This window comes from Erinaceus europaeus, chromosome 6 (assembly GCF_950295315.1).
Source record: "Erinaceus europaeus chromosome 6, mEriEur2.1, whole genome shotgun sequence".
Lineage (NCBI taxonomy): Eukaryota > Metazoa > Chordata > Mammalia > Eulipotyphla > Erinaceidae > Erinaceus > Erinaceus europaeus.
Genome location: NC_080167.1, coordinates 50,616,327 through 50,640,575, shown reverse-complemented (window position 1 = coordinate 50,640,575; position 24,249 = coordinate 50,616,327). Strand labels below are relative to the sequence as shown.

The 24,249-nt window shown below is 46.4% G+C and overlaps 1 protein-coding gene across 3 annotated transcripts in view; it reads right to left on the bottom strand.

Annotated features, from left to right (window-relative positions):
* The window catches only part of CAMK1D (calcium/calmodulin dependent protein kinase ID), a 268,432-nt gene that overhangs the window by 237,393 nt on the left and 6,790 nt on the right, over positions 1–24,249 (bottom strand). Inside the window, exon 2 of one of the 3 annotated variants that reach the window (XM_060192177.1) lies at positions 14,470–14,645. The exons of the other annotated variants lie outside the window; for them this stretch is intronic. Within the exon in view, the coding sequence (XP_060048160.1) occupies positions 14,470–14,576 (107 nt within the window). The 5' untranslated portion in view covers positions 14,577–14,645. The remainder of the gene's footprint in view (positions 1–14,469; positions 14,646–24,249) is intronic. 3 annotated transcript variants of the gene reach the window in all.

Below are 24,249 nucleotides of genomic sequence, written 5' to 3'. Positions count from 1 at the left end.
AAGTGTGGCTGGCTGCACTTTCAACCAAGGATCATAAACCAGCATGTTCTCCCAATGACGGGGATCTTCAGGGAACCCAGTAAAACACCTAAATGCATGCCTTACCTTGGGGTTTCCTGGAGTGTGCTGGCTTCCCTCCCTTTCAGAGTAGACATAGTGCTGTTTCAGACAAACATAGTTGCTCTGAAAAATTGCTGGAGATCTCCAGCCCTGGGCAAATCACAGGGCCACTGAGAAGCCTTGCAAATGTGCATCTTCCCCCCCCCCCCATTTGTCAATTTAAGAGGCACATCAGGGGAGCCAGGAGCTGGCATACCCGGTTGACAGCACACATGACCAAGCACAAGAACCCAGGTTCAAGTCCCCAGTCCCCACCTGCAGAGGGAAGCTTCATGAGTAGTGAAGCAGATCTACAGGTGTCTCTCTCTCTCTCCCTATATCCACCACCCCTCTCAATATCTTTGTGTCCTATCAAATAAAAACTCAATTAAAAATACTGATAAATCAATTTAGAAAAAGGCATTTTAGATCAGATGGTTTTGTTGTTTTTTGCTTTTAACAGAACAGCAACTCTTCTGGAGCCTCTCAGCAGTCCACCCACCAAGACACAAACATAGAGGTTGCTGGAGAAACAGCCCCTGGAATAAAGAAGATATAACAGCCGATTCTGGGGCTCTCTACTAAGCTTCTAAGCAGCTTCACCTGATACCATTTATCTGCAGGCTTAGGACCTAGAAGCTGGATTCTCGGGGTGTGATGAGACACCTAAATTCTGAGGGCCACCCAGGGGAAACCCTACAGTAACAAGGGCTCTGGATTCTCCTCTCAAAGTGTGGTGTCCCCAAAATAGCCTCTCAGAATACATAGGAAGGGAGGAGTCAGGGGGCCAGACATCACTGCAGAGAGGCCATCTGGAAGGCTCCCCACTCTGGGGTGGCCTGGGCCCCACACAGAACACCAACCCCACAGGGGTGAGAGGCAGGAATCCCAGAAGAAGGAAGCTCAGGAGAGAACACCTAGGTTTCTTCTCTCCTGCAAGAGACTACATGTAATGTCATGAGTAGCTCGCTCTCTCTCTCTCTCTCTCTCTCTCTTCCCATTCCTCCATCTTACCCTCCCTCTTTGTCTCTCCATCTGAATGAACAAGAGAAAGGGAAGGAGGGGAGCAGAGAGGAGAGGAGGAGAGGAAGAAAACATCACTATTCTGAGAACCACAAAATAATCTTTAAGATGAAATACATGACAGTGAGGCTAGCCTCTTAGTTCCTTGTTATTTTATTAAACCACTTTGTTATGTGGCAGTTTCACATAAAATCTCTTTTTATAGCACAGGATTTGCATAGAAACTCTAGTAACTTCAGCAAGGCAAGGAGAAAACTAAATTTATTCTTTTCATAAACATTTCATATTAATGATGTGAGGGTTAATAAATCATTCCATCTCAGGACAACACCGTTGCCATAACTGCTGAAAACGCTTCCCACTCTCTCCAGACACAGATGATTACAATGTTCTTCCACAAAACTGGGCTGTGATTTCATAACTAATGTTGCACCCAGAACTCTCCAATTGCTTCTCTGTGACCTTAAATCACTTTCTGCATTGTGATCACATGTCTACAGAGGGTCCCATCCTATTGATGGGGCGCAGAGAGGAGGAGAGGAAAGGGAGAAAACATCACTATTCCGAGAACAGCAAAATAATTTTTAAGATGAAATATATGACAGTGAGGCTAGCCTCTAAGTTCCTTGTTATTTTATTAAACCATTCTGGTATGTGGCAGTTTCACTTTTTTTTTCTTCCTATTTTGCAAGTTGTTCTCTCTCTCTCTCTCTCTCTCTCTCTCTCTCTCCCACCCCCCCATCTCTCTCTTTTTTCTTTTTATTTCCTATTCTGACACTTTACCTGCCTGTCTTTGGTTACATTTATTGCTAAATTTTTGTCCTTTTTGATGCTATTATAATTATGAATGTTTTCTTAATCTCATTTCTGTTGGTTCACAGCTGGCACATAGGTCCTCTTGAAACATAAATGGTTTTTGGTTATCTTGTTTCTAGTTTTGTTTTTGGCATGCAAGGACCTACTTGATTTCACTGCTTCTGGCTAACTGTTCTATTTTGTCCTTTGATTTTTGTTTGTTTTCAATAGACAAAGACAGGAAGGAATCAAGAAGGAAGGGAGAGATAGGGAAAAAGAGAGAGAGAAATCTGCAGCTTCTCCCCTGCAAGTAAAAACTGGGGGCTTGAAGCTGTGTCTCTGCATATTATAAGATGTGTGGTCTGCAGGAGACATCACTGGCCTTCTGTGCATGGGGTTCCTGTGTGGTCCCTGGGTTCTCAAGCCTGGATCTTCACACTTTGTAAAGCATAACACTCTGCGAGGTAATCTATTGCTCAGGCCAGTTTTTAGTTTTGATCAAGTACATACTATTTTCCTTTTTTTTTTTTTTTTGGATCAAGGTTTATCACTGGAGCTTGGTGCCTGCACTACAAATCCACTGCTCCTGGAAGCCATTTTTCCCATGTTGTTGCCCTCGTTGTTATTGTTGTTGATACCCTCATTGTTATTGTTGTTGTTGCTGTTGTTGTTGGATAGGACAGAGAGAAATCGAGAGAGAAGGGGAAGACAGAGAGGGGGGAGAGAAAGACAGACACCTACAGACCTGCTTCACCACTTGTGAAGCGACTCCCCTGCAGAACCGGGATCCTTATGCCGGATCCTTATGCCTGTTCTCGCGCTTCGCACCATGTGCACCTAACCCACTATGCTACCACCTGGACCCCTTATTTTCCTTCTTTTGTTAATTGTACTTTTGGTGTCCTATCCAAGAAATGATTGCTCACTCCAAATCATTAAGATCTATAGGCATGGTGCCAGATAAATAGCTCACTTGGATAGTGCACTACTTTGTCATGTATGAGAACTAGGTTCAAATCCAGCCCCCACCGAACTGAAGGAAATTTCAGCACTCTGGTCTCATTCACTTTCTCTTGCCTCTGTCTCTATATAAAGAAAATTATACCCCTGCTTTCCTCTAAGTATTTTATAGTTCTAGCTCTGATATTTAGGTAAGCTATACTGAGTTCATTTTTGTGTTTGTTGTAACTGTCTAAATCCATTCTCGTGGCTACGGATGTCCAGTTGTTCCAGTCATTTGTTTAAATAAAAAACTACTCCTTCCTCCCATTAAATTGGCACTTTTATCAAAAATCAATAAACCATAAATGAGAGGGTTTATTTCTGGACTCAAAAATTCATTGATGTGTATGTCTGCCTTTATCCTAGCTTCACACTGTTTCTATTTCTATAGCTCTGTGGTAAGTTTTGAAATAAAAAGATAAAAATGCTCCAATATTGTTCTTTTTAAAGATTATTTTGACTATCCTGGAGTTTTGTTGCATGTCATGTGAATTTTAAGGTCAGCTTGTCAACTTTTGGAAAAAGCATTGCTGGGATTCTGATATTGGGTTAAACCTGCAGAGACATTCAGAGACTATTGCTTTCTCTCCTTTTTATTATTTATTTTTTTTCCATTTATTTATTTATTTATTTATTCCCTTTTGTTGCCCTTGTTGTTTTATTGTTGTAGTTATTGGTGTTATTGATGTTGGATAGGACAGAGAGAAATGGAGAGAGGAGGGGAAGACAGAGAGGGGGAGAGAAAGACAGACACCTGCAGACCTGCTTCACCGCCTGTGAAGCGACTCCCCTGCAGGTGGGGAGCCGGGGGCTTGAACCGGGATCCTTATGCTGGTCTTTGCGCTTTGTGCCACCTGCGCTTAACCTGCTGCGCTACCGCCCGACTCCCTCTCTCCTTTTTTAATATTTATTTATTTGGTAGAAATTGAGAGAGAAGATGGGGGGAGAGAGGGAGAGAGATACCTGCAGCACACCTGCAGGTTGGGGGCTAGAGGACTGAACCCAGGTCCCTGCACATGGCAATATGTGCACTCTACCAAGTACACCACTACCCAACCCCAAGACTATTGCTCTCTTAACTATCTTAAATTCTACAAATCACAGAAAGGAAGTCTTTCCACTTATTTGCATCTTCATTCATTTCCTTTAAGGATATTCTGTAGTCTTCAGTGTACACATCTTACATTTCCTTGGTTAGATTTATTCTTTTTAAATTTATTTATTTATTCCCTTTTGTTGCCCTTGTTGCTTTACTGTTGTAATTATTGTTGTCTGTCTTCGTTGTTGGATAGGACAGAGAGAAATGGAGAGAGGAGGGGAAGACAGAGAGGAGGAGAAAAAGATAAGACACCTGCAGACCTGCTTCACCGCTTGTGAAGCGACTCCCCTGCAGGTGGGGAGCCGGGGGCTCGAACCGGGATCCTTATGCCGGTCCTTCTGCTTTGCACCATGTGCGCTTAAGCCACTGCGCTACCGCCTGACTCCCAGTTAGATTTATTCTTAAATAGTTTATCCTTTCTGGTGATATTAGAAATGGAAATGTTTGCTTTAATTTCACTTTTGGTTGTTCCACAGCAAGTGCACAGATAAGCAGCTAATGTCTGTATCTCACTCTCACAGCTAATGGCCTTGAGGAACGCTGTGCTAGTTCTAATAGAATTTTTACTGGATTGTTAGCACTCATGGTCCTATCACCTGCAAAAAGAGACAGTTCCCCGCCAATACTGTGCTGAGCACAAGTGAAGAGAACAGGATCTTTGGCTTTTCCTCCATCAAAGGTTTTCACTCTCCCACCACAGTTCTGGGATCAAAATATTTTTATTTGAGAAATTGACAGGGAGAGAAAAAGAGAGAGACACCTGTAGCACTGCTTCACCACTTGTGGGAACTGGAGACTTGAACCCTGGTCCATGCACATGGCAATGTGTGCCCTCAACTGGGCACACCACCACATGGTCCCAGGATTCAAATTCTTAAATGTATTTATTGTGAGAAGATTAAAAGGTTACATAAGTGTTATCCTCTAAGCATATACCCTTAAAATACCCTTCTTCATTCTAACAGAGTATCAACATTCCCACACTTCTAATAGGAAGGAATGGAAAAGTGGCATGCTTCTTAAAAGTCTGGAGTGATTCTGAGACTCAAGGAGACTGGAAATGGACAGGCTTAATGAAATCGAATGTCTGTGTCTGGTGGGATAAACACCTACTAATAGAAATCCCAGGCAGCGGGCGTTAAGTCAATCTTACATTTCCTTGATTTGTCAGCCAGTCAATTTGAGACTGAGAAGAAGACTTTATTCTGAGCATGTCCTGAAAATCTATGTCAATTTTCCTGTTTCCTGAGTTCTCATTTTTAATTGCTAGAACTCAAATTTATTCTACCACAAAAGGCTCTTCACAATGACTTTAAAAAGAAACTGCAAAGACCCATACTTGTTGTATTTAAATCTGTAATTTTTAGAACTGAAAGGGGGTGACAGTTGCTTATTTTGATTAATTAATTGTATAAGAGTGATTCAGATGAAGAACTATACCTTGAAAACCCGGATTATCAGGGACCAGGTGGTAGCACACCTGGTTAAGTGCACTCATTACAGTGCACAAGCACCCGGTGCAAGCCCCCAGTCCTCACCGGCAGAGGAAAAGCTTCACAAGTGGTAAAGCAGGGCTGCAGGTGTCTCTCTGTTTCTTTCCCTCTCTAGCTCTCCCTCCTTTCTCAATTTCTTTCTCTATTTAATAAGAAAATATTTTTTTAATCCAGGGTTATCCAGTTTGATCCCTTGACAAATTATATTGTAACAACATCATGGGTTAACTGGAATACAAATACAGAGATACCTGGAAAGTCAGATGGGCTTTGACAGACCTGACTCTTGGGCCAGAAGACAGCTCACCCAGTAGAGCCTGCACTTTACCTTGCAAGAGGACCAGGGTTTGAATCCTGACATCACATGGGAGTACCAAACACAACACAAGGAGAAGTTTCCCCAGTGATAGGGCTGGGAACGGTGACAATGCACAGCCACAAAGCCCAAGTGGTATAAAAAAGGGAAAAAAAGACTTGGCTTCCAACCCCATATCTTCCCATTCCCAGCAATGCATCTTTTGGCAAGTTATTTCTCCTCTCTCTATGCCAACTGGTTTTTTTTTTTATTTTATTGTTTGTTTACTTGTTTTGTTTTGTTTTCAAGAAGAAAAAAACTATCTGTAGGGAGTTGTGATGACTGTGTGACGTATTAATCTCAAAGCACTGGAATATGATAGGTGCTATTATTGCTACAAGGAGGAGGGAAAAGAATATTGCTCAACTAGCTGAACCATCCCAGAAATACAGTAGTCAGGTATGCCATAATTTCTGGGTTTTGAACTTTTGTGACTGAAAATCTGTCATTAGAAAATTAGCATTTTTTTCTTTTTCTTTTCTTTTTCTTTTTTGTGCCTCTGTGTTTTGGCAGACAGCTGGATCTCCCATTTTGTTTCTCCTCCACAGGGAGTTAACAGAAGGTGAAAATGAGTGGCACAGTGGAGGGACTTTAGCTGCACTTTCACTACACAATATAATAATAAGTCTTCTGCCCAGGAGATGGGGCTGAGGACACAGGGAGTGGTCTGGCATTCTACAACATGAATTTCATTAATAGACCCCACATGCAAGCTTATGCAGATGTTTGCCTACCTTCCTTAAGTGACTAGCACAGAGGGTTGGGGGGTGGCATGGGCATGAACAAATGGTCTGAGAAGCTCTACACATAGCTGTGTTCACCTCCATACAATGGATGTACAACAACCAAGATGTGGAGAGAACCTAAGCGCCCAATGACGGGTGGGAGGATAATAGGCTACAACTGGGCAATGAGGAAAGATGACGTCTTGCCTTCTGCAATAACACGGACAGAACCAGGGCAGGGCAGGCTAAGCAAAAGAAATCAGAAGGAGGGAGAGGCAAATACCAGATGATCACACCATTTGTGGGATATAGAGAAACAAAGAAGGGAACAGACAAAGCCAAATGAAATCAGACACTTGAATTCCAGTCACAGGGCTGGGGTTACTAGTGGAGTAGTCCCTCTGGGCTGGGGTGGGGGGTGATGGTGGTGGAGTGGGGACTGGGTATTGGTACTCAGGTGTTGAGCGCAGCGTGTTAAGTCTGAAGAGGTGTCATGAAAGTGTGCTCTGGAATGGGTGGTGGTGTAGCCAGTAAGTATACACATTACCATGTATAAGGATCTAAGTTTAAGCCCCATTTTCCATCTGCAGGGAGGAAGCTTCACGAGCAGTGGAGCCGTCTACAGGTTTCTACCTTTGTCTCTCCTTCTCACCCTATTTCATTGTCTCTATCATAATAAAAAGAAAAAAGAGAAATATTTTGACTGCTGGGAGCATTGGATTCATCATGCAGGCACCAAGCACCAGCGTTAACCTTGGTGGGAAAGAAGGAAGAAAGGAAGGAAGGAAGGAAAGACTCCTAAAATAAATACCACAGTTGAAAAAATTCAGTAATGGGAGGGGGAGATAGCATAATAGTTATGTTAAAAGACTTTCATGCCTGAAGCTCCAAGATCTGAGGTTCAATCCCCAGTACTACCATAAGCCAGAGCTGGGCGGTGCTCTCATAAAAAGAAAAAAAAATAGTAATAAAACAGCCAAATAATAGAAGGGCTTACTGCTCTCTTTCTCCCCTCAATGCCTTGAAAAGCTGTCTACCCTTGGGAAAGTACTTAGCCCGGCACCCCGGCACCACCAGCTCCTGGCTCCACTATGTCAGCAGGCTTTGGACCCGAGCTAATTGGCACATCTGAAACTGCCCAATTAACAAGAGCATGGAAACCAACCAGCCCAGGAGAGGTGAGCATGGGTTGTGGTCACACCAGGACCACCACAAACCCAGGCGGTGGTAATAATCAGTCCAGGGGTGTCATCTCTGCCTCCCCACAGCAGCCTGCGACCAAGGTTTAAGACCACCTACTCGTCAACTGTGAGGACAGGCAGCCAGGCTGGCAGAGGAGTGGAGGGAGTAGACAAGGTGGACTTTGTAGCTGCTCCTGAGCTCAGCCATAGCAGGGTGCTGATGACAAGAGCTGGTGGTGACTAAGCTCTTCCTCGGACACGGGGGGCACGCTCAGGGCTTGACATCGGGGTGTACATTTCATTCTCACAACGGCCCAAGCAAGGGGTCCCAACCACTGCACAGTGCTGCCCTCCTAAGTGGGCTCTCCACAAAGAATCAGGTGGCTGGGGGGAAAGCTTGGCTGGTAGAGCACAGGACTTGCACACGTCTGAGGCTCCCCGTTCAACCCCTGGTGCCAATGTGCCGGAGTGATGGTCTGGCATCTCTCTCTCATGTGAATCTCTCATCTTTATCTAAATAGTTAACCTAAATCAAAATGAAGGAGGAGGAGAAATTTCTGACATACTTCAGTAATAATTCCCTTCGTTTGTTTTTCTATTTAACTCATGTCCACCTTGCTAATAAACGAGTTCTGGGTTCTGGGCACGTTAAGAGCTCCCTGGTGTCTTTTACTTCGTGTCACCCCTGTCGTGAGCGAGAAAGAACCAGTCCGTTACCTTTCCCCTGGAGATCACCCCGCCAGAGACCCCGACACCCCACACGTACTAGGGGCTCCTGGGAGCAACCCAGGACACAGAGATTCACAGTGAAGGGCCATACTGTGCTAGCGCCTTCTGCCTCCCAGTGCTCTCTCAGGGGAGTTCGGGATGTCTTTTCCGTTTTCCCTTGCCACCATAACTTCACTGGGGCTTCGTGCCTACAGGATGCCACCTCTCCTGGTGAATTGTTTTTTTTTTTTTTTTTTCGCTTGTTTTTTTCTTCAGATAGAGGATGAACAGCATAGAGAGAGGGGGAAGGAAGGGAGCTGACGCACCACAGCACTGTCCCGCTTATAGAGATTCCCCTTTATGTGGTTTTCTCATGTGGCAGCCAGAGGGGCTTCAACCTGAGACCTCACACATGATAAAGTGTGTGCTCCCCCGGGGTGAGCTACCTCTCAGCCTCCAGGATTCAGGATTTCATCCCACTGGCCCAAATTGAGCCTTGAACACACCAGGGAGGATGCTGCTCATGGCCTGCACAGTGCTTGGTTAGCGCTCAGTGTATGTACAAGTAGCACAAGCCTCCTTTCACAAGAGTTAAGAAGATACCTGCTTCATTTCACTTCCACTTCCTCCTTCTCTCTCTAGTCCAAAGGCAAAGAAACAGCTGTCAGCTACACTATCATGGAAACAACTCAAATAATGTACTGCCTGCATCACACAGCTACAGATCACAGGAGTGGATTTTTATTGTTTCCTGCTGGACCTCAAGCCATCTCCTGGAGCCTACAAGAGATGGATAGGCCACCAGTTAGGCAATTGGGTCACCACTGCAGGATGAGCCTTCAATTAGCTGTGAGGCAAGCTGTAAAAACATCTTGACTTGGGAGGCTCAGGGTGTGGAGAACCCATTAGTACACACATTGCCATGCATAGGGACCTAGGTTCAAGGCCATGACCCCCACCCATAGCAGGGAAGCTTCACAAGTGTTGTATCAGTGCAGGTGTCTCTCCTTCCCTCTGTCTGTCTCTTCCTCTGTGGTTTTCACATGCTATGACAAAATGGCCTCCAGGCGCAATGAAATCATGTAGGTTCTGAGACCCAAAGATAAGCCTGGTGAAAGGACCAGGAGGTTGCATACCTGATTAAGTGCATACCTTACCATGTACAAGGACCCAGATTCAAGCCTCTGCTCCTCACCTGAAAGGGGAAGCTTCAGGAGCAGTGAAGCAGGTCTGCAGGTATCTTTCTCCCTTTTTACCTCCCCCCTCTCAATTTCTATCTGCTTGAGGGGATGGGGAAGAGAGAATGAACATGAACTCTGGTGGCAAAAAATTAAAAAGTTGACTTTGATGCATGCCAGCAAAATACCATCTGCAAGGACAACCACCAAATGAAAAGCAGAAGGGACGTTTATGTTACCTACTTTGTCAAAAGAAGAATGTTTTGTCCTCCTTTTCTGGGGTCAAACTGTGCAGTGACTATATAAAGCAGGTTCCAAGTGAAGTCATGAAAGCTGAGAGGGTATCCCAGTAGCACTCTGCCCCAAAGACAGAAGACTCCACCTGGGCCAAAACCTTTGCATCTTTGCCTCCTGATTCCCATTACACCCTAAACACTGCCCTCTGGCAGGCTCTCACATTTCTGCCATGAGAGCTCCGGATGGCCTGTGGATGGCCCTGAGCTGTGACACAAGAGAAGAAAACATGAGTGAATGCCTCCTCCTTTCCATCTATGGGAGCTGGACACACCATCACAGGGTCCCTTCCAGTTGTCCTTTGGGAAGCTAAGATTTTTTTTTAATTTTTGTATTCAGATGTAGTGTGTGTGTGTGTGTGTGTGTGTGTGTGTGTGTGTGTGTGTTGGCTCTCTGACCTCTTTTTTTATATTTATTTATTTTCCCTTTTGTTGCCCTTGTTTTATATTGTTGTAGTTACTATTGTTGTTGTTACTGATGTCATGGTTGTTGGATAGGACAGAGAAAAGTGGAGAGAGGAGGAGAAGACAGAGAGGGGGAGAGAAAGAGAGACGCCTGTAGACCTGCTTCACCGCCTGTGAAGCCACTCTTTTTTTTTTTGGGGGGGATGTGCATTGAATTTTTTTTTTTTTTTTAAGAAAGGATTAATGAACATGGCTCGAACCAGGATCCTTACGCAGGTACTTGCGCTTTGTATCACATGCATTTAACCCGCTGCACTACCGCCCGACTCCCTCTGACCTATTTTTCAATTAGACACACTCAATAATACCTCTGGCACCACTCTGATTTGTTGATAGCCAAGAAATGAGCAATCTCTGACCTTCGCGCATCAGCGACCTCTCCAAATGTTCATTACTCCTGCAGGATTTAAGCTGATCTGTCCACTCTAATTCAAGTTTTGCTTAATGGGCATATTTTACCAGCCATGCACACCCTTTTAAAATCTGACACTAAAGTGTTATATTTTAAATTGAGTACAGACCAGCTTTCCTCACCTCTTGAATGTGGAATTACTACACAGCCAACCATACAAAGAGGAACAGAAGTCCCAAAACCCCACAGGTGATTCCCCATGTATGTGACATGTCTCCTGTCCTATCGTGACATGACACGATAGGTGACAGCAGCTTTAAAGTTCCCTCTTAATGATTATGAGTTTACATCACACTTGTTTTTCTTTATTTTGTTGGATAAAGACAGAAGAAATTGAGAAGGAAAATGAAGATAGAATGGGAGCAAGAAAGAGAGAGACCTGCAGCATTGCCCCACTCCATGTTAAGTGTTCCCCCACCCCACATCCCGCAGGTGGTGACTGGGGGCTTGAACACGGGTCCTTCTTGCACACTGTAATGTGTGTGCTCAAGGTGTGCCACAGCCCAGTCCCTTTCACACTTATTTTTCTTTCTCACCTAGTGCATGGCCTGGAGCCACCACGATCAACATCCTTTTTAGGGGAGAAAGAGAGAGAGAGAGAGAGAAAGAGAGAGAGGAAGAAGAAACAAGAACAGAGAGGAGCAGAAGGTGGGGGTATAACACTACTCTTGGAAGCTCTCCAGATAGGAGTCAGAGGTTTCCTACTTGGCTGTGAATCACAGTAGCTAAAGATGACCCAAAATGAAGTGAGTTCAGCTAACATTTACTGAGTACTTAAGATACCCCAGGCATTCTGCAATAAAATAAAATAAATACATAGCCCCTTTACACAGTTCATCTCAGCAAAAAATCTCAAGGCAATCCTAGATACAGCTTGTGCCAATGTGATCTGCACTTTCTGGATTGTAACAGAGGGTAAGCAGTGCACAGCTCCGTGGCTGCTGGGTGGAAGGCTGGGGCCCAAGTTCCACAGGCCACTGTGTACAGGAGAGACCCACTAGCTGAGAAGCACCCAGCCACAGAATTTTAGAACACCTCAAGATTCTTTTAAAACAGTTCCTCTATGACCTTTTCCCCTTTAATAAAGTTCAGGGGCCAAGAGACAGCTCACCCAATAGAGTGCACACTTTAACATACAGGAAAACTGGATTCAAGTCTCTAGTAGGCACATGGGAGCATTATGCAAAGGGAAAAATTGATGAGTGGTGGAGCAGTGCTGTGGTGTTTCTCTTCTCTCTGTCCCTCTCTGCCTCTCACCCTCTATCTGGGAAAAAAAAAAATTTCTTTTTCATCTCCCCATTATAGGTGTCTGCAAACCACTGTAAACCCCAACTTAGGTTTTTTTCCACCACCATCCAAAGCCCCCCCCCTCCCCCAATAAAATGATTTTTTTTAAGATAATGTTTTGGTTGAAGATGAAATGTACTGACCTGTCTTGGGGAAATATGCAAATGTATCCCTGTGACAACAACAACAAATCCTATAAATCAACATTTATTTAACTGTGATACTGTAGTTGGAAAACTTCAAAAAAAATTAAGAGTTCACTAAGAGCAGTGGGATGTATATATCTGTCTAAATAAATTTTTAAAAATATCCATCAGTAAAGCATGTTTGATCTTTGACTGAAAGGAGGGGCAAGGATAGCTTCCTTGGGCTCAAGGCCCCAGGCATTGGCAGTGGCTGCTGGCCAGGAAGGTGGCCCCAGAGGACTGAATTCTTATGCGGCTGTGGACTGAAGGAGAAAGAGGAATAAGACACGGCCTGTGGGCTCAGACGCCTGTCAGATGCTTCCCAGAAAGAACCAAATACAAAAAGCAGAACCTCAAACTGAAATGGGAAACAGTTTAGCTCAAATTCCCTCTGGATGGGAACTCAGAAGCAGACAGCTTTTTTTTTTCTGTCTTAGATAGGACAGTGAAATAGAGAGGGGAGGGGAAGACAGGGAGAAATAGAGACATGCCTGCAGCACTGCTTCACTGCTAGAGAAGCTTTCCCCCTGCAAGTGTGAAGCAGAGGCTTGAACCTTGGTCCTTGAGCATGGTAACATGCTCTCAACAGGGTGCACCACTGCCTGTCCCCAGAACCAGACAGTTCCAACTGCTTCCTGGACTGAGAAGCTGCCTGTGAGCTTGGAAAAGCTTTGTGCCCATTATCCACTAGAGACACAAATTTCAAAACTGATCTGAAGGAGACACAAGCTGAGGCTCTCTCTTAACAGAGAGCATGTTCGGGTGCTTCATCTTCCTGTGGGCTCAGGGCTCACCCCTGCTCTTTTCAACTTACAGAAACCATTTGGAGCCATTACTAGTTGGTGAGACCTTTACTACACAACCAGTAATGCTTTCATTTTATTTATTTATTTATTTATTTATTTATTTATTTTGTTGCCCTTGTTGTTTTTTATTGTTGTAGTTATTATTGATGTCGTTGTTGGATAGGACAGAGAGAAATGGAGAGAGGAGGGGAAGACAGAGAGGAGGAGAGAAAGATAGACACCTGCAGACCTGCTTCACCGCCTGTGAAGTGACTCCCCTGCAGGTGGGGAGCCGGGGTTCGAACCGGGATCCTTCTGCCGGTCCTTGTGCTTAGCGCCACCTGCGCTTAACCCGCTGTGCTACCGCCTGACTCCCATGCTTTTATTTTTAATTGCCAAGCTGTGAGAAAAGCTAAGTTTGATTTAATCAACTACTGATTTTAAAACAAACAAAATTTAGTCCACTGAGACAGGAAAGCATCTCCTTTGTGTGAGAGGACTCACTGGAAATAGAAATGGGGGGACACTTAAGTGAGCAAAGGGCCAGGCGACTGCCATCAAATAAAAGCTGTCAGTTTGTGGCCCCACTGGCACTTGGAGCCAGGGGTCAGATGTATGCTAGTCATTCGAGAACAGCCCCAATTCTCTGCATTTCTGAACACCTGCCTGAATTTCCCATGGCCTCTGCTTTTTGGATACTGAAGCTAGAAAAGTTGTGTTTGACTTCTATTTTTTTTTTAATTTTTTGTTTTGTTTTTTAACATTCCAGAGCATGCTGTATCTTGTTTGCTAGAACCCTGGGGAAAGGAATCTGGCATTGGGTTGCAAATAGACTGGAAGTATCAGGGTTCTCCTCATATTTTAAAAGTGATGCTGGGCAGGAGATAGTTCACTCTGCAGAGTGAACACCTTACCTTGTGTGCAGCCCTGAGTTTGAGACCCAGCACCATGTGGGAGCACCGTGGATGGCAGAGTATTGCTGTAGTGTCTCTCTTACCTCTATTTCTCTCTCTCCTTCCTCTCACCCCACCTCATGAAAAAATTCAAATAAATAAAAGAATGAAAAAAGAATCAGTCTGGCAGGCCACTCAGCATCATTCATGGTTTACTCCAGGCCCTGGATTCATTCCTGGTGCCACAAAGAATAAAAATCAAAGACAACTAGGCTTCAAAGAATGCACACAGCATGCCCATTTCTGAGGAAGTTCTACTTTTACAGCTTCATCTCCGCAGCCTGATAATGCCTTCTTCTTGCCGAAGCCTTCGCTGTGCACCTCCCCTCATTGAAGCTGACAGCACCTACCTCCTCCCAACCAGCAAGACCACCCAGCCAGAGAGAGGACCGGATGGAGATACGTGGTTCCCAGCTGAGACCCAAACTCACTGTTTCCTTGGCAGGTTGGCTGGAGTCAGCTCGCATCTGCTCAAAGCACCTGGGGCCAGGATTCTGCAGCAGGCCTTTGAGCCACTGGGAGCTTGAGATGGCTCCATGTGGGTGCTCTATGCCACAGGGCTGGGTGGTGTTGACAGGACTCCTCCAGACCGTGCTGCAGCCATGGACTGAGGGAGAGGTAGTCTGAATCACCCAGTGTTCTCTCCCAAGAACCCCAGTGGAGTGGTCAGCTTGTCAGCAGCCTGACACAGTGCCAGTGCCCAATCTCAGGGCTATTGTACAACTCAGGAGGACTCGTGCACAGACACATATTTTGCTGTGCAAGAGGACCCAGTTCATCTACCCGGCACTGTGTAGGAGTGCCATACAGAGGGGGAGTTCCACAAGCAGTGAAGCAGTGCTGTGGTGTCTCTCTTTTCTGTCTCTCTTCTTTCTGTGTTCCTATCTGATAGTGAAGAGGGGAGAAGAGTCCACTGGGAGTGGTGAAACCACACAGGCACATTAAGCCCAGGTGGCAAAAATAATAAAAGAGTATTTCAAAAATTCCAAACACACACAGTTGCAGAGCACAATATGGCAGCTTATCAGAAATTAAGCAAAGCATCCCTAGTGGATCCAGCATTTCCACTTCTGATTATACACGTCCCTCTTCCCATGTGCACACACCATTATGCACAAGAGCCTGGAGGTGGAGGTCCTAGGGCTCACCACCAGACGTGCTGACACACACACACACACACTGCAGATCAGTGGAACAACACCCTCTACCTCAGAAGGGACGTCCTGACACAGGGCACTGGGGGCTGAACCCTGCAGACCCTGGGCAAAGTAGAATAAGCCAGATGAGGAAGAACAAATAGTGTAGAGTACCACCTCTGTGAGGCCCCCAGAGTCATCAAATCCAGAGACAGATGAGAATGGTGTGGCCAGGGGCTGGAGTGGGGATGGAGGGACGGTGGAGTCTGTCAGTCTCAGAGGGTAAGACCATTCTGGAGGAGGATGCTGTTGGTGGGTGCAAGGTAACTGACTGTGCTTGGTGCCACGGAACTGCACACATTAAAAATAGCTGAAGGGCAGGGAAAGAGCACAGCAGATATGCACCATACTTTTATGCCTGAGGTCCCAGAGGTCCCAGGTTCAATCCCCAGCAGTACCAAGAATCAGGAATGCCCTACTTCTATGTGTGTGTGTCTGTCTCTCTCTCTCAAATGAAAACTTTTAAATGTATTTATTTTTAATTTTTTACTATCTTTTATTTATTTATTGGATAGAGACAGCCAGAAATTGAGCGGGAATGGGGTGATAGAGAAGGAGAGAGATACAGAAACACCACAAAACTGCTTTACCACTCTCAAAGCTTTCCCCCTGCAGGTGGGTACCAGGAGATCAAACCCAGGTCCTCGCACACACATTGTGATGTGTGCACTCAACCAGGTGCACCACCACCCAGCCCCTTGTTTTTTCATTTAATAGGACAGAAAGAAATTGAGAGGGGAAGGGGACATAGAGAGGGAGAAAGACACTTGAAATTCTACTTCACCACTTAGGAAGCTTCACCCACAAGGATGAGGACTGGGTACTTGAACCCTGGTCCTTGCTGATGGTAATGTATGCACTCAACCAGGTGCACCACTACCCAGCCCCTATGAATTTTTTTTAAATAAAAAAGGTTAAGATGGGGGGGTCGGGCAGTAGTGTACCAGGTTAAGTGCACATGGTTGCAAAGCACAAGGAGTGAAGCAAGGATCCCTGTTTGAGCCTCTGGCTCCTCACCTGGAGGGGAGTTGCTTTGCAAGTGGTGAAGCAGGTCTGCAGGTTTCTATCCTCTCCCCCCTCTCCCCCTCTTGCCCTCCTCTCTCAATTTCTCTCTGTCCTATCCAACAACAAGAGCAACAACAACAGGAGGAAAAAATGGCCACCAGGAGCAGTGGATTCCAAGTGCAGGCACCAAGCCTCAGCAATAACCCTGGAGGCAAAAAAAAAAAAAAAAGGTTGATGGTAGTTGGGAGGTGGATCAGTGGTGTAACACAAGACTTGCACACATGAGGTCCTAGGTTAAGTCTCGGCCACCACATAGACTGAAGTGATGCCACCCTTAAATAAATATGAAAAGATGTCATAGATGGGTATTTCTTGTTATGCATGTACAAACTATTGTATTTTACTGTCAACTATAAACCACTACTCCCCCAATAAAGAACTCCAAAAAAAAAAAAAAGGATGGGAGAAAGGTGGGGGGCATGGTGCTACCTGACTGACACTGTTGGAAAAAGAATAAATGCCCTTTTGCAAAAGAATAAACACTCTGCTTCAACTCCTTAAAAAAGGAAGGAAGGAAGGAAGGAAGGAGAAAAGAAAAGAAAAGAAAAGAAAAGAAAAGAAAAGAAAAGAAAAAGATGGGAATTTCTAACACAAGTTAACACACAAATATGTAGGCATAGCATCAAACCCCAGTGGCCAGAGGAGCTGAAAGGATTATAGGAAAGGCTGCCGCTCAGCACTATCAGGCCCACAGGCTCGATCTTGCTTTGTTTGCTGTTCATGTAGTGCCAGGAGTGGATCCAGGATTTCATGCTTGCAAGGTACCATTGAGTGGCCTCCCCAGCTCAAATTCCCTTATTTATTTATTTATTTATTTATTTATTTATCTATGTTTTGCCACCAGGATCATCACTAGGGCTCCCTGACTACTACATCCCTCCACTCCCAGCAGTTTGTTTTTTTTTTTGATAGACAGTAAGAGAGAAGAAGAGACACCACAGCACTACTCTAATGCTGGTGGCTGGTGAAGCTTCCCCTAAACAGGTGCCCCCATGTAGTGGCTGGGGGCTTGAACCTGGTCCTCATGAATAGCAAAGTGTACATATACACTACCAGACTGCCTCCTGGCCTCCTCTATATTTTTTTCCTCCAGGGTTATTGCTGGGCTCAGTGCCTGCACCATGAATCCACCGCTCCTGGAGGCCATTTTTTCCCCCTTTTTGTTGCCCTTGTTGTTGTAGCCTCCTTGTGGTTATTATTATTATTGCCATTGTTGATGTTGTTCATTGTTTAATAGGACAGAGAGAAATGGAGAGAGGAGGGGAAGACAGAGAGGGGGAGAGAAAGATAGACACCTGCAGACCTGCTTCACCGCCTGTGAAGCGACTCCCCTGCAGGTGGGGAGCCGGGGGCTCGAACCGGGATCCTTATGCCGGTCCCTGCGCTTTGCGCCACATGTGCTTAACCCACTGCGCCACTGTCCGACCCCCCCCCCATATTTTTAAAGAGAGAGGAGAGACACCACTGCACTGCCCCCTTCATCTATGGAGTTCCTTCGGTCCTGTTCATGGTGTTCCCATATGGTGGGGCTCAAACCCAGGGCCTCCTGGATAGCAATGCATGTGCTCTACCAGGTGAGCTACCCCCTAATCCAGTACAATGAGATTTCAGACTACAGAACTCCACAATGTAAACACATGTGCCTTGAAATCAATGGACCTGTTCCCTCTTTTCCCCTCAATTTTTAACTGAGATCTCACTGCTTTTGGCCATCACGTGGGTGCAGGTGTTCACTGCAGAACAATAGCACGTGCATCCTTCCATCCTGGTGTGACCCCACCCACCCCCCTCAAAGCCGATCTCCACTAAGAAGCAAAGCTGAGAGGTCGAGGCAGCTGGAGGGAGAAGCATGGCAGCTGCACAGAGACCCACATGCTTGCCTGCTTGCAGCTTCACATTCTGCTCAATGAATCACGCTGCCGGATAACATTACAGAAGCCTCTGGTGTGCAGAGACTGTGCTGAAGAGAGGACAGAGAAGACCCAGCTCTTGCACCAGCGCATGGAGATGGTGACAGATAAAGCCTGAAGCAGGGAGAGGTGCAGAGACAAAGCCAAAGCCAGCTGAGATAAGGAGAGGAAGGCAGGAGCCTGTGATCTGGAGCAAACTAGGTCACCCACCCGCTCGGGGCGGGAGGGGGTGTCTATGATGCCACCTGCACCCTGGAACTGGTCCCCTGCCCCCAACACACACACACACACACACACACACACACCAGATACTTAAAGGCTCCGAACCCCACTCTATGCCAACTCCAGAAGCTAAGGTCCAGCAGGGCAGAGACCCAAGAGAGAGGAGGGAGGCACCCTTAGTGGGTTCCAGGAGCCCCCAGTCCATCTTCACTCCACCCCTTCCACCCACCAGTGTTTTATCCATCACCACTGCCAGACTGTAGGCCCTAGACCACACAGCTTTGGGTCCTTTCAGAAAATGCACTGCTCACCAATGGTGTCAATCCTGAAGCCACTATGCAATGTGGCTCAGAATGCTGGGGGTTTGTTTGTTTGTTTGTTTGTTTTTATGCAACGCTAGGACCTCATGCATGTGCAATGCCACTGCTGAGCATCCTGCCTGGGACAGTGCATCTATTACCATGTGCAAGGACTCAAGTTCAAGCCTCCTGCCTCTACCTGTGGAGGGGAGAGTGTGGGTGGGAGGTTTTGCAAGTGGTGAAGCAGGGCTGCAAGTGCCTCTTTCTCTCCCCCCTTCCCTCTCCATTTTTTTCTGTCTCTATCCAATTAATAAATAAAATGAAATATATTTTAATTAATTTTATTATCTTTATTTACTGGATAGAGACAGCCAAAAATCAAGAGGATAAAGGGAGGCAGTGAGGGAGAGAGACAGAGAGACATCCTGCTTCACCACTCATGAAGCTTTCCCCATGCAGGTGGGGACCAAGGGCTCAAACCTGGGTCCTTGAACACTGTAATGTGAGTGCTTAACCAGGTGCGCCACCACCTGGCCCCCAAAATGAAGTATTTTTTAAATATATTTCTTAAAAGTTGAACTGAATCAACATAGGCCTCCATGACCCAGTGGCCTGGGAGTCTGCATTCTCTGTTCATCTATGCTGAGTAAAACCCCACTCATGATTCTTCCTGCCAGTGGTTTCTTCCTCCAGTTTCAGGGCAGGGGGAAGGGGTAGAGGCTCCAGCCTGCATCTCAGCAGCAAGAGCTTCCACGACCAGCAGCAGCCCTGACAACCCACAAGGCTTAACCTCCACTGCAGCTGGAGGTTAAGCCTTGTGGCAGCTGGGAAAGGCAGAGCCAGCACATTCACCTCCACTCAGCAAAACCAAGGGCTACGAGAGGAGGTGGGGGACGATCTTCCTACTGGGGTTCACGCTTCCCCCATACATCCCCCTACTGGCCCGGCAAAGGCTCACCTCAGAGCCCTCCACGGTGGAATTCAGAGAAACGCGAGGGGAATTAAAGCCCAAGACACACTGTTACCTGTCAGTGACAGGGGAAAACCCAGCTTGGTGGTGGCCTTAAGAAGGTCACCCTGGGTGGCCCACTAGAGCCTGAATAACCCACAAGCTACATGATAAACATTTTTTTTAATCAAACAAGGGGTCCTGGAGATAGCTCAGTGAGTAGAACTCATGCACTTCTGTCCATGAGGCCCTGGGTTCAACCCCAGCACCACATGGGAACGCCATGGACAGCACTGGATGGAGCTCCATGGATGGCGGAGCAGTGCTGTGGTGTCTCTCTCCTCTCTCTTTCTCCATCCTCCTTTTTCTCTAGCAAAAATAAAGAAAGAAGAAGAATAGTGCATGGAGACTACTCAGTAGTAGTATACATGCAGGAGGCCCACAGGAAGAGTAATAAATAAATACAAAGTAGGATTGCTGGGGGAGAAAGAACAAGGGCAGAGCATGGGAGCTACATGGGAGAGGTCTCAGGTTCAATTCCCAACACCATCAATAGTCAGAGCTCAGTAGTGTTTTGTTCTAAAATAAAGAAGGAAGGAAGGAAGAAGAAACAGCAGGAAAAAGAAAGCAAGAGTTCACATATGTGACCCATCTGCAGCAGAAATACTGAACAGGGTATCACAGCTGGGATGAACTGAGAAGGGGTTGCCCCCAGCCCTTGTCCCAAAGCCCACGTGTCCTGTCTGAGCCATACCTGCGCTGGACTGACTAACTGTCTCTGAGTCTCAGAGTGTAGCTCCTCCAGGCCACCCCCAAGCAGTTTCCTCTTCTGTGGAAGAGATGTGCCCCCAGGGACATGGGACCCCACAGTGCTGGGGAGAATGAGGGAACCTCCCCACTGGTCCCCACCGGGCCAAGGCCCATACCTCCCCCAGGAGGGGAGGAGAACACGTGAAGGGGATTTATGGAGATTTATTTAAAGAAAGGAAAGATTAGAGGGATTTGTGAAGACCCAGGCAAGGAAAAACTGAGTAAGTTAACCTCTAAATCCTCCCTGGAGAGGGCACGTGTCCCCCTGCCAGGACTCATCCATACACTGAGGGGTGGGGTGGGGAGTGGAGACTGGGGACAGGCCTCACTGCACCCCCAAAGGCCCATCATCCAGACCCACCCTCCCCAGCAGTAAGGACACTAGAGAACCTCTCTCTGCTTCTAGTCAAGGGCTCTTGAGCCTTTTTCTCACTGAACAGAGAATTCTTCTGGGAGACAGAAGTAGAAGAGTTCTCATGTTCATGTTTCTTTTTTAAATATTTTAGTTGATAAGACAGAGAAACTGAGAGGGAAGTAGGAGACAAGGAGGGAGAGAGAGAGAGGCACCTGCAGCACTGCTTCACAGCTAGTGAAGTTTCCCCTACAGGTTTGGGCTTGAAGATGGATCCTTACACACGGTAATGTGTGTGCTCAAAGAGCTGTACCACCGCCTGGTCCCCTCATTTCATATTTCATAGACGCTCCCAAGTCCCAAGTCTCAAGTCCCAGGTTCTCCTGACCACGGTGCCTTGTTCTTCCTAGTGGCTTTTCTTTTCTTTTTTAATTTTCATTCATAAAAAGGAAACACTAAAAAAATAAAAATAAAAGGAAGCAAAAACCATGGGATAAGAGGGGCACAACTCCACACAATTACCACCACCAGAACTTTGTAATCCCATCCCCTCCCCTGATAGCTTTCCTGTTCTTTATCCCTCTAGGAGTATGGACCCAGGGTCATTGTGGGATGCAGAAGGTGGAAGGTCTGGATTCTGGAATTGCTTCCCCGCTGAACATGGGCGTTGACAGGTCAATCCACACTCCCAGCCTGTCTCTCTCTTTCCCTAGTGGGGCAGGGCTCTGGGGAAGCAGGGCTCCGGGACATATTGGTGGGGTTGTCAGCCCAGGGAAGTACGGTTAGCATCATCTGAGCATCTGGAATCTGGTGGCTGAAAAAAGAGTTAACATATAAAGCCAAACAAATTGTTGACTACTCATGAACCTAAAGGCTGGAATTGCCGGGCTAGCTTCGCGGGCGGGAGAGAGACGACCAGGAACTCATGGCTGAGCGGAAAGCAATGCAATGTGTTTATTGATCAGAAAAGAATCTGTCTTTATAAAGGAAGTGGGCAGGAGAGCGGGTGGAGAGAAGGAAAAAAAGCACAAATTCCATCTAACCAATGGGGATTAAACCAATGCCCTACAGGCAGGGAGGGTCTCAGACAAAGCAATGATTATGTAAATAGATCACAGCGTTAAGCAATGCAGGGGGCCTGGCATAATAACCAACATGGAATAGTTCAGATGATGAGTTGAGGGAAAGGGGGTCTCCATTTTGTAGATACCTAGTGGCTTTTCTAAGGGCAGGGACCTTAGAAGGGACCCTGACTGTCAGAGAGAGATGATAGCTCACCCAGCAGAGTGGCCCCAGCTCAGAGGCCCCACACCACACAAGAGCCCTGTGTCTGGCAGCACGAGAGTGGATGATGCTTCTGTGTCTTTCTCTCCATCTCAAAATAATAAATAGCGAGAGTAGAAAAGTGGGCCAGGAAGGCCACTATGTGATCTAGGGAAGGTGTGAGGCTCTGAGTTCATTTGCATTAAAAAAAAAAAGTTAAGTGGTACTTCCACACTTCCAGCTGCCAAGGACATTCCCACTGCTGTGATGGGGGGGGGGGGGAATGTGGGTATCAAAAGCCCTTTGCAGCCTGCAGCTCGTGAGCAAAAGGAGAGTCCACACAAATTCAGGAGCGCCTCTCTCCAGGAGAGGAAACTCACCATCTCAGCTGCTTGAAAGGACTCCCCACCCCCAGGGGGACAGGCAGAGTAGCTTCTGAGAAGACACTAAGAGCTGACTCAAGGCATTCAAGGGAATGCTTCTCCCAAGCCCAAGCCCTAGGGAGTCCAGTGCCCCCATGCAAATCACCAGCACAGCCTGCCAGCTGTCCCTGCATGCTTCCAAGTGAAGACTCCGCCAGGTGCTCTGGGCACTCTGTTCTTTGGATCTTTTTTTTTATTATTACTATTTTTTTAATATTTACTTTATTTATTTATTCCCTTTTGTTGCCCTTGTTGTTTTATTGTTGTAGTTATTATTGTTGTTGTCGTTGTTGGATAGGACAGAGAGAAATGGAGAGAGGAGGGGAAGACAGAGAGGAGGAGAGAAAGATAGACACCTGCAGACCTGCTTCACCGCCTGTGAAGCGACTCCCCTGCAGGTGGGGTGTTCTTTGGATCTTTATTCTTCAGTCTGCTTTATGCTTTATGGGGACAGGGGCTGTGGGGTTATGAGAACCAGAGCATCACTCTGGCATACATGGGGCTCAAACTCATGACCTTACATTCACAAAGCCTGCATGCTACCACTGCACCCCACCCTCTGGCCATGAACACCAGTCACTTCCCATGATGCCCAAGTTCTTTCCAAAAGCTCCCAGACAGAGACGCCCGAAACAGGCCCAGTCTCATCAGTGCCCTCAGCTCAGACCCTCCCAGACACCCCACTTCTCTTGACACCAAAGCAGACTTTCCAAGCACATCAGGCCCTCTCCCCAAGGCACCTGCACTCCCTGCTCAGCCTGTCTGTCTTGTCCCCCTGTGCCGCCTACTGCCTCATCAGCTCTCCCGCTCAGACCCCTCCTTGCCTCCAGCTACTCCTGCACCCCCAAATCTCCTTTTCCAGTTGACTATTTCTCCCTAGCATGGGCACCATACAGCACAATCTACTTTTTTGCTTCTTTGCCCCTTTTCATTGATTTAAGGAGCTGTGTGGTGATGCACCTGGTGGAGTGCACACATTACCATATTCAAGGCCCCGGTCCCCACCTACTGGGGGGAAGCTTCACAAGTTGTAAAGAAGTACTGCAGAGGAGTCGGGCTGTAGCGCAGCGAGTTAAGCGCAGGTGGCGCAAAGCACAAGGACCAGCATAAGGATCCCGGTTCAAACCCCAGCTCCCCACCTGCAGGGGAGTCACTTCACAGGCGGTGAAGCAGGTCTGCAGGTGTCTATCTTTCTCTCCTCCTCTCTGTCTTCCCCTCCTCTCTCCATTTCTCTCTGTCCTATCCAACAAAGACGACAACAACAATAATAACTACAACAATAAAACAACAAGGGCAACAAAAGGGAATAAATAAAATAAAATATTTTTTTAAAAAAGAAGTACTGCAGGTCTCGGTCTCCCCACCACCATCACTCTCTGTCTTTCTCCTTCAATTTCTGTCTCTATCCAAAATTCATTCCAGCAGGAATGAAGCTGCAGGAAATGGTGGAGTCCTGGCGTAGGCATCGAGTCCCAGAATAACCCAAGTGATCAAAATAAATAACAAACACATTTTTTAAAAGTTAATAAATAAAATTGATTTAAGACTGGTTTGCAATACTGTAGAATTTCAAGTGTAGCTTCAGACTTCCACATCTAAGACTCACTGCACACACCAACAAAGTCCTAGAGTCCTCTTGTCATCAAAATTTTAAAAATAAATTAATTAATTAATTAATTAAAGCCCTCAACTAGTCCCACCCAGTCCTCTACCCCATCCCTCA